A 10031-nucleotide genomic window follows, 5' to 3' on the forward strand; every position below is an offset into this window, starting at 1 on the left:
CAGTGTCACAGGCTAGTCACCAGAATTCCAGGCTCCCCACTTTCAGTCTTGTTCCTCTCCAATAAATAGTTTCTCATACTGACTCCCAAATATTCCACTGGACTCGGTTTATCTGACCCTTGCATACATCATCAGTTCAGTCTTACCCTTTCTCCCTCACTCTGCCTTCTCTCAGTTCCTGGGCTGTGAAACCTCTCCCTCACTCCAGCATTTTTTTCCATAAGCTTTTCTCTCTTTTACTTTATCTCTCCATAATACCTATTCCTCTTCCAGAGATCAGCTCCAATGTCACTTCCTCAACAAGCTTTTCCTGACACCTCTGACCATAGTTTAAACCTTTAGTTAAACTGTTACACAGGACCCTACACTTTTCTTTCATGGTGTCTTAATTGCAGCTATGCAATTTTGTAAAAAAAAGCTTGAATTAGTTGTCTAATGTCTGTCTCCCATGTCTCATCAGGGCAGGAACCAGGTTGTCTCTTTGTTGCTGTCCTTTAGCACTTGCCTTGGACTTGGTAAATATTCAAGTACTTGTTCAGTAAATGCATGAATGAAGTACATGCTTTTTTAAAAATTTTAATTCCAGTATAGTTAACATACAATGTTATATTAGTTTCACATGTACAATATATCAATTCAACAATTCTGTACATTACTCAGTGCTCATCATGTTAAGTGTACTCTTAATCCCCATCACCTATTTCACCCATACCCCTACCAACCCCTTCTGATAACCATCAATTTGTTTTCTATAGTTAAGAGCGTGTTTTTGGCTTGTCTCTCTCTTTTTTTTCTTTTTGTTCATTTGTTTTGTTTCTTAAATTCCACATATAAGTGAAATCATATGGTATTTGTCTTTCTTTAACATTTCACTTAGCATTGTACTCTGTAGATCCATTGTACTCTGTAGATCCATCCATGTTGTTGCAAATGGCAAGATTTTATTCTTTTTTATGGCTGAATAATATTCCATTGTATATGTTGAATAATAATGCTGAATAATATTCCATTGTATATATATTGTGTGTGTGTATATATATATATATACAAAAAACTACTAGACTATATATATATATATATATATATATACACACACACACACATACACACACACACACGTATACTCTGTTGATCTATGTATCTATTTTTGTGCCAGTACCATACTATTTTGATTACTACAGCTTTGTAGTATATCTTGAAATCTGGGATTGTGATACCTCCAGTTTTGTTCTTCCTTTTCAAGATTTCTTTGGCTATTCAGGGTTGTTTGTGGTTCCATGCAAATTTAAGGATTATCTGTTCTAGTTCTGTAAAAAATGCCGTTGGTATTTTGATAGGGATTGCATTAAATGTGTGGATTGCTTTAGGTAGTATGGACATTTTAACAATATCTGTTCTTCTGATCCATGAGCACGGAATATCTTTCCATTTGTTAGCGTCATCTTTAATTTCTTTCATCCGTGTTTTATAGTTTTCAGAGTATAGGTCTTTTACCTCCTTCAGTTTATTCCTAGCTATTTTATTCTTTTTGGTGCAGTTGTAATGGGATTTTTTTGCTAAGTTTTTCTTCTGCAACTTCATTATTAGTGTATAGAAATTCAATCAACTTCTGTATACTTATTTTGTAACTTGTGACCTTACTGAATAAATCAATCAGTTCTAGTAGTTTTTTGGTGGGGTCTTTAGGGTTTTCTATGTATAGTATCAAGTCATCTGCAAACAGAGTTTTACTTCTTCCTTCATTACCATTGTGGATACCTTTTATTTGTTTTTCTTAGCTGACTGCTGTGGCTAGGACTATGTTGAATAAAAGTGGAAAGAGCGTATATCCTTGTCTTGTTCCTGACCTTGTTCCTGACCTTCCTGAAAAAGCTCTCAGTTTTTTGCCACTGACTATGATGTTAGCTGTGTGGCTTTCATATATGGCCTTTATTATGTTGAGGTATGTTCCTTCTAAACCTACCTTGTTGAGGGTTATGAAGTACATTCTTGTGTGTAAAAGAATGAAATGAATCCATTCACTCCTTAAGAATTACACATTAAAACACCTACCCTGTGTCAAAAGCTGAGGTTCAAAATCTCTCCAGGAGTTTACTATCTATGAAAACATAAATATAGAATAGGTATTACCTTTAGTTTTATCTTCAGCTCCTGGGAGTGAGACATTAAGAAATATTGTTATTAAAAATAATTCTATCTTTTGGATTTGATCTGTAGCCACTGGAGATGACACTAACTATTCTCTGTTGTATTTTAAGAGGTAAGCCAGCCAGCTGTTATATACAAAGTGTACACAGTATGTGGGAGAGTGACCAATAATACAATGGAGGGAGAGAGAGATCCAAAACCACATTAATGAATGCGGTTTCACAGCTACTACTTGGGATATATTATAGTCAAAGTTTCAAAACTTAAAAAAAAGTCTGCACATAGCACAAGAGTTCAATTATGCTTCCAATCTACCTCTAGTCTGGCTCTCTTGACAACTTTTGAGTGCATTACTGTCCATTTGGAGTTATATGAATGTTAACAATGATTTCCATTTACATGTGGGGATGTTTGGCTTTCATAATCTAAGCTTACTGATAGTCTAGAAGTGCTTCACTGGTAGGCAATTGGACTTCTTTGGGTGGCTCATTGTGAATATCCTTTTTATTTGCTTTCACTGTGTTGTCCATTGTGTTGCTTCGTTAGTAAGAGGTATGCCTGTTTAGAAAAGAAGTAGGAAAAGCAAATAAATTCTGTCTTTGCCCCTCTACTTGTGTTTACTCAAGATAAGAACTGTCAGCACTTAATTTAAAACTGTTTTTCCATTCAGGCTAGGAAACCTATCAGACCTATCATCCACCACAGTGCTGGGACATCAGTGAATCAATGGATTCTTGAGTCTAGTAAGTTCCGTGTTTGGACCAGGTACAGCATTTCCCCATTCCAAAACATTTTCTTTTCTTTTTTAAAGTTTATTTTGCCAGAGATTTGAGTGCACAGGCTCACATGTGCAGTGGGGGAGGGGGAGGGGGAGAGGGAAGGGGAAGGGGAGGGGTAAAAAGAATCCCAAGCAGGCTCCCTGGTGTCAGTGTGGAGCCTGCAGTGGGGCTTCATCCCAGGAACTGAACTGTGAGATCGTGATGTGAATCGAAATCAAGAGTCAGCTGCTCAACCAACGGAGCCACCCAGGTGCCCTTTCCTACCCAAACTTTCTAAGACACTCACCCCCTTATGTTATCCATCTACATCTCTTGTCCCTATCAAGCTTTTCTAAGAACAAGGACTATACTTTTCCAGTCATTTTATTTCTCCACAGTGTTACTGCATATAATAACAGCTCAGGAAATGTCTGTTAATTTTTTTTAATTAAGACAAAACAAAAAAGCACAATTTTCTGTGAGCTAGAATCCAAAGAAACTAGAATCCAAAAGAATTAGGTATGGCTAGGGTTGTTAGAGCAAATAAAAGCACATATTCAAATGTTTTTTTAAATGGCTAAAAGGTTTACAAATACAAAGTAATAATAATAATGTAATATTTAGCAGTCACTGCTCATCAGCTATCGATTGCTTTTTATCTAATAATTAAAAATTATCAAAAATAATAGATTTTAAGAGTGAAAAATCAGGTCCACTGTTCACAGATTTTTATAGCGAACAGGAATACTTGATGGATTTTGTATAGGTACTAAAGTACTTCTTTTCAGATTATAATCTTAACAGATTTTTATCTTCTAATTTCCATTAATTAAAAAAAATAAGTGCCTAAGCTTCAATCAAAGTAGTAGTAGTTGGGTATGGTAGAAAGAATTTAACCTTTGTAATTATTTATTTAGATGGCTGGGAAGTCCATAAGAGTGGGGATGATGTAATTCTTGTGCATTACTGTATTCCCCACCTGGCACAAGTAGATGCACAGTAAGTCCTTGTCAAAGGAAAAACTGGATGGATAAATCAGGCAGACATGTTTTAATCCTATATCCACCACCTATTATCTATGTGACCTTGGGTAGGTGACTTAATCTTTCTGAGCTTCAGTTTCATCATCTATAAGTTAAGAGCAAAAATCATACTCTAAAAGCTGTTGTGAGGATTAAATAAGCCATTATTTAAAGCACCTAGCATAGTGGGTGACATACAGAAAGAGCTTAGTTAAGTATTATGCCCTTTTAGTTAAAGCTCCAGATCAGGCTTTTTCAAACTCCGGGTAACTAAAGCAGAGGATGTCTACCCAATGCCAAGTATAATGATGTGTGGAAAAACTAATCCATGCGGTTTGCTATTGTCAATCTTCATCATTGACTTGGGTCACTGACTCGGCAATCTACATAGATCACTGAGATCCACAGTGGAAAATGTCTCTGAAATGAAACACTTCTTCCTAGACATGCTGTTTTCACACCTAGACCTCCAGTGAGGCTCAGTCTTTGTGTCTGAGACTTTTCTTTTCCAGCCAGTGTGCTCATCTCTACATTCTAACAGATTCAAGTATATGTGAATGCAAACATACTATATAATACTTTCCAACAGAAAAGCACACAGCTGTCAACAAAAAGATTTAACACATTAACACAGAGTAATATATTAAGTGGTATCTTCTCAGATATGAAAGTATTGAGAATAATTTCATAAACTACACAATAAAATGTGCCATTCTCCCGTCACAGTTCACAGAAACTTGTAAGTTGAGTAAAAAATTGCTTTTGTTTTGTTTTAGATGCAGAGTTGAATTTTTATATTATTTTCTATTTTAGAATTAGAAATTTTAACTTGACTATTGCACAAAGAGATAACATGCTGACAAGTGTATCATTTTGCAACAATAACTTACTACTTAACAGTGATTGTTTTACTATAAATATTTTATTTAAAAGTTAAAACAAATGTTAACATTGATCTCTAATTTTCCTTCTGAGTCATATGGAGGAGATCAAGTGTTAGAGTTTCCATCTATAATACCCATCTGGTGCTGGAGGAAAAATGACCTCATCTTGCTCATTACCTCAGTTACCTGGCTCTTAAGTTTTCAGCTCTCTGACTAAAGTATTATTAGTTACCTAACTGCAACTCATGGCAAAGCACTTTAACAAACTATGAGTGAAAATGTGGATCCATTAGCACAAATTATTTATCCATAAACTATTTTAAGATTCATTGTTTTACATACTTTCCAGAAAATCAGTAAGCAGAGGATTGGCCTCTTAATAGATGCATTTTTGCAATGAGCTAATGACATTACTTCAGAATGTCCTTCTACATTTGATAATGTCCTACAAACAATGGGGATTTTCATAAACATTTACAAGGATTTACAGTTCCTGTCCACCTAGAGGACTTCTATCTCAGCAAAGGGTGAGGACCCTAGAAAAATATTCACACAGTAATGTAGGTTATCTTCCAGGAGGTTTTATGAAGAATAATTCTTGACAGATGGACACCTAATCTGTGTGTCAGTAACTGCAAACATCTATCTGGTGCCTGCTCTGTGCATGGCACGTTACCTGGTCCTTAATTATAACATATGGAAGAGGCAAGATCTCTACTCAGACGGATAGGAAGAAAGAAGCATACTCTAGTAGGACTTTAAGAAAAATAATGAACAACTTTAAAAGGCTAGCAAGATTGTGCAGGCAATGAATGCTCTGGAGATCTTTGCTCACAGTATGACCTTTTGTACTATCTGTTTGTCCTTTCCCAATGCTCTTTGGGCATTCCATAACATATGCCATGGAGCGATGGCAGGCAAGGAGGCTAGGTTTGAAAGACTCAGGTCTCCAGCCTTTTCAGAGCCTACTCCATAATCACTTTCTGTCAGAAAATTTTTCAAAACATATTCCCCAAATGCTTCTCAGTGGAAAGGAAGAAGTCTGTTTAGAAAAAATGGACATAGAATAGCCATCTTATTCAAATGTACTGTTACCCCATAATGCTTTACTTGACTCTGCAAAATTACCCCCCCAAAAACCAAAGAGTGCATTCTCAGGATCCTGGCTCAATACTGAGAAAGCTCCTAATGACTTTTTTCATGACTTTGTGGAGATATCCAGAAGCCTCCTAATGACTCTTTCTAAATTTTGTGGAGGCTAAGAGGGATGGCAGCTCTGCCCTAATAGCTTTTTTGACATTTGAAATGGATTCTGATGTTTGTTATGTAGATTAAAATGGAAGATATCTACTTAACAGCATTAGTAACGGTAAAAGTTCTGAATAAGATTTCATCAGAGATTCAGGGCATGATTTAGTGAAAAGATCTCTTTATGGGTGTGGGAAGTCTCGAAGTCTATCTAGTACTGGCTCTGCCATTAACTAGCTCTAAATGTGTATGTCTAATAAATAATAATAATGTAGTAGTATCCCATTATAGTGTTAATTGCAATATATATTTGAAAGCATTCATGGTGTTATACGCTCATTTTCAACAAAATATAATTCCTTTAATACTGCATAACAACTAACCGCTTCAACAAACCATCTTTGGGTTTTCAAAAATATATGTTGGAACATATATTTGGAATATATATTTTCAAAATATGTTTTCAAAATATATGTTGGAACATACCTTGTTGGACACAAAGTAGATGCTCAATAAATGTCTAATTTGAATGACCTGCAAATAATGTATACTCACTTTCTTTATCTATGGCCCTATTTATTTTCTTGTAATGTTGTATATACCCTGAATTTAGAAAGTAAATCACTTTTATATTCAAATTCTCACTTATGCTAGAACATATTGTTAATACAATATTTAAATGTTTTAGAAATGCTTTTCAGTGTAGGGGTGCCTGGCTGGCTAAGCCGGTTGAGCATTTGACTCTGGATTTCAGTTTGGGTCATGATCTCATGGTTTGTGGGATTGAGCCCCACATCGCTTGGGATTCTCTCTCCTTCTCTCTCTGCCTCTCTCCCACTTGTGCTCTCTGTCTCTCTCAAAATAAATCAATAAATAAACATTTAAAAAAAGAAATGCTCTTCAGTGTATGTTAAAAAGCGCTGAATTCATTTAAAGCCTTTTAGTAGTGAGAATATCACCTAAAAGTTAGCTTAAAACAAATTCAGTCCTTTTTTTGTATAGATTATGTATACATAAAGCCCAAAACAGCTTTAAAATGTAAAACACAGCCAGTTTGGAGATATGTTAAACAACCAAATATTCAAATCAAGATATTTAAAAATATCTGGATAAATAACACTTTCAACTTTCACATGCCTAATTGGTGATGTGCATTACATTACCATGTATTTTTTTCACCAATACAAATCCTTTGGTCAGTGGGACATTTCTGAACTGCAGTTCCCAAATTACACTTAGCTTCTGAATTGGTCTATCTTCTGATCCAGATTTGCTAATAACAAATAGTTTGAGAAGCATTATAGTATACTAATTTCTCTAGCAACCAGAACTACTACATTTTTTCCCCAACTCCTGCTGTCCTTCAAGCTTAGAAATGTCAAAATAAAAGAGACATAATTATGAAAAGAATGGTGTGAGGATAATGGAAATACATGTAGTATTTTCAAACTCTGATGGTGGAGGAGAACCAAAGGGCTTCCATTTTCAGAGAGCAGTGGTGAATACAAAGAGATCTACTGGGGCCAGGTCTTGGGGTGGCAGTAAGGAAATCCATAAGCAATTATCACACACACAGTGATAAATACCCAGGTTTATTGTTTTCCTTCTCTGCCTTAACAGAATATATATATATATATATATATATATATATATATATATATATTTTTTTTTTTTTCCTTCAATGGGACATCTCCCACTACCCAACCATCTCCTCAACTCTCTCTTGCCCAGCAGAGAATTAATCATGGAGTAAGAAGGGGAGTGAAGAACAAAGTACTGTACAAATCTAACATTAATAAAAGAAAGAAACCTAATGTCCTGTTCAGAAGGATGTTGCAGCATTCACCGCAAGGAGCTAAAGCCAATCTATGGACTGTGGAGGAGAGTGGGGGCGGGGGGAAGGCCATCAGCAACACTTAGAGCACTCAGGTAGTACCCTCGTGGGAGGGCTCCATGCTGGCTCTGAGAAGGTTGCAGGGAGGTGTGAGTCCTCACTCAAAACGCATTCACAAAACCAGGAATTCGGTGAGAAGAACACTAAGCAAAGCAAGACTTGAGTCTAGTTCTGGCTCCTCCACTAGTGAGTTTTATAACCTTGAGTCTCTAATCCCCTCTGACCCTGAGTTCTCTTCCATCTTTCCTACCTCCTGTCCGGGTTATCAGTGAGGCTCAAATGCTTTGGGAATACTGTCAAGCGATAAAGCTCCACACAAATGGAAGGATTAGTTTACTGAACACCTATGTGCTAGAGGCTGTGAGGGCACCATTAAGGTCACAAACCTGAATCACATTCAGATCCTGCCCTCAGGAACAGATCTCGAAGGGCGGGCAAATCAGCAAGTCACCGGGGGTTCTACTGCAAGGCGAAGAGAGGTTAATATTTTGATCAGTTCAAAAAATCTCCCTCACTGTCTCCGTCCTGAAGAGGGGCGGGCCTATGAGAACCCCTCCCGGCGGTTTCCCACGGTCCAGGAGCAGGGTTTGGTGGAGGACGCCAGGAGGGAGCGACCCCAGGCCCGCTTGGGCGTAGAGCAAGCCCCAGGCCTGGTGGGGGTGGGACGGAGATGTAAAGTCTTAAGTGCCAAACTGGAAGGAGTCAGGGGTCGAGCGAGGAGTCCAGCCAGTCTCCCTACCTTCCCTCGACCGCTTCCAGGCGCGGATGCACTGCAGTGGGCCCGCAGGTAGCACTCGCGTCCTGCCCGCGGACCAGGCCCACCCACTCCCCTGCTGTAGCCTAGCCCTCCGTTTCCTAGGCGATGGGCTCGCGAGGGCTTCCCCCCCCCCCCCCCCGCCCACTCCGCCACGCGCCGCCGCGACCCGCGGGCCGGGCGCGCCACCTGGTGGCCGCACGGGGAGGAGTCCAGGCGAAGGGCACGCACGGACGCTTTCGCAGCCGAGATCGCGTCCTCCAGCCTTCTCCCCGCGTGATTTTGACCGCCACGACTCCCCCTGTTGATTCCATGAAACACACAACTCCCTCCTTGCCTCCCTGGAGTGGCAAACCGGTAAGTGGTGAGTTGTGTGGAGACGTGACAGCCGGCTCTGCTCTGTGACCGTGAGCGGGTCACTTGGGTCTGTGTGTCTGTTTCTTCCGCTGTAAACTGAGTCACAGACCGCTCTGGGTTTCCTAGCAGCTCACGGGATGGGGAAAGGAGTGTATGCGCGTGGAGGGCTTCTGCCGCACTCTGCCCTTCAGCGACCAAGGCTTGTCTTCTCTCTGCTCTTGTTTTGGGTAAAAGTTCCTTCGGGTTTGGCTCCAGACAGAATTGCAACCCCCTGGATTAAGTGCTTGTATGATAATGTCCAGCTCTGAAAGATCCTGAAAGATCTGAAAGATCCTGCCTCTTTTGCTTGTCGCTTTACTTTTTTTGCTCCTAAACCTCGAGAAACCAACGCAGGTTCGTCTTTGCCCCTCCTGATACTTTTTGCAGCTCTGTCCTCATTTGAGAAAAGAATATCACCACACACCTATATCCTTTAAGGTTCCCCTTTCCTCTTCTGCATTTTTCCTCATCCTCTGCCTCAAGACAACAATTTCTTACGCCCTGGCACCACCTACTTAGGCCACTAACTTCTGACTCAGTTATTTATCCCTCTGTCCTGGGGAGACGGAAGTGAGGCGCTCCCTGGAACCTCCACTCTTAATTAGTCACCCTGTTTGGCATTCTTGAATTCGATTTTTAAAAACTAGTTTATCATATGTTTTCTAACTAGTGCTGTGTTATATTAATAACAAATTCAGAACTTCTTAGAAGAAGGGAATTGAAGCAGTTAATACACATATTAGCTTTTGGCTGAGAGAGTTTTTCTCATCAGTAAAAAAGTCATCCAAAAAATAACCAGTTTGAGACAATTTATGTGTTTTACCTCATTTGGACCTTCCTTTATTTCCATCAGTGTTGTGTATTTGTTAAATGCCAGCAGGTTGCTGGGATCTACAAATCACAAATCTGATAAAGGTTTTTAAGTAC

At 38.9% G+C, this 10031-nt stretch overlaps 1 protein-coding gene across 1 annotated transcript in view; it reads right to left on the minus strand.

The window, feature by feature from the left end:
• The window catches only part of CCDC83 (coiled-coil domain containing 83), a 40819-nt gene extending 38141 nt beyond the window's left edge, over nucleotides 1-2678 (minus strand). The window contains exon 1 of the mRNA XM_047071228.1: nucleotides 2584-2678. Coding sequence (XP_046927184.1) covers nucleotides 2584-2678 — 95 coding nt within the window. The remainder of the gene's footprint in view (nucleotides 1-2583) is intronic.
• Nucleotides 2679-10031: the final 7353 nt, after the last annotated feature.

Source organism: Lynx rufus, unplaced genomic scaffold (genome assembly GCF_022079265.1).
Source record: "Lynx rufus isolate CCGP_SWC_20201006 ecotype Redwood Valley unplaced genomic scaffold, mLynRuf1.p SCAF_9, whole genome shotgun sequence".
Lineage (NCBI taxonomy): Eukaryota > Metazoa > Chordata > Mammalia > Carnivora > Felidae > Lynx > Lynx rufus.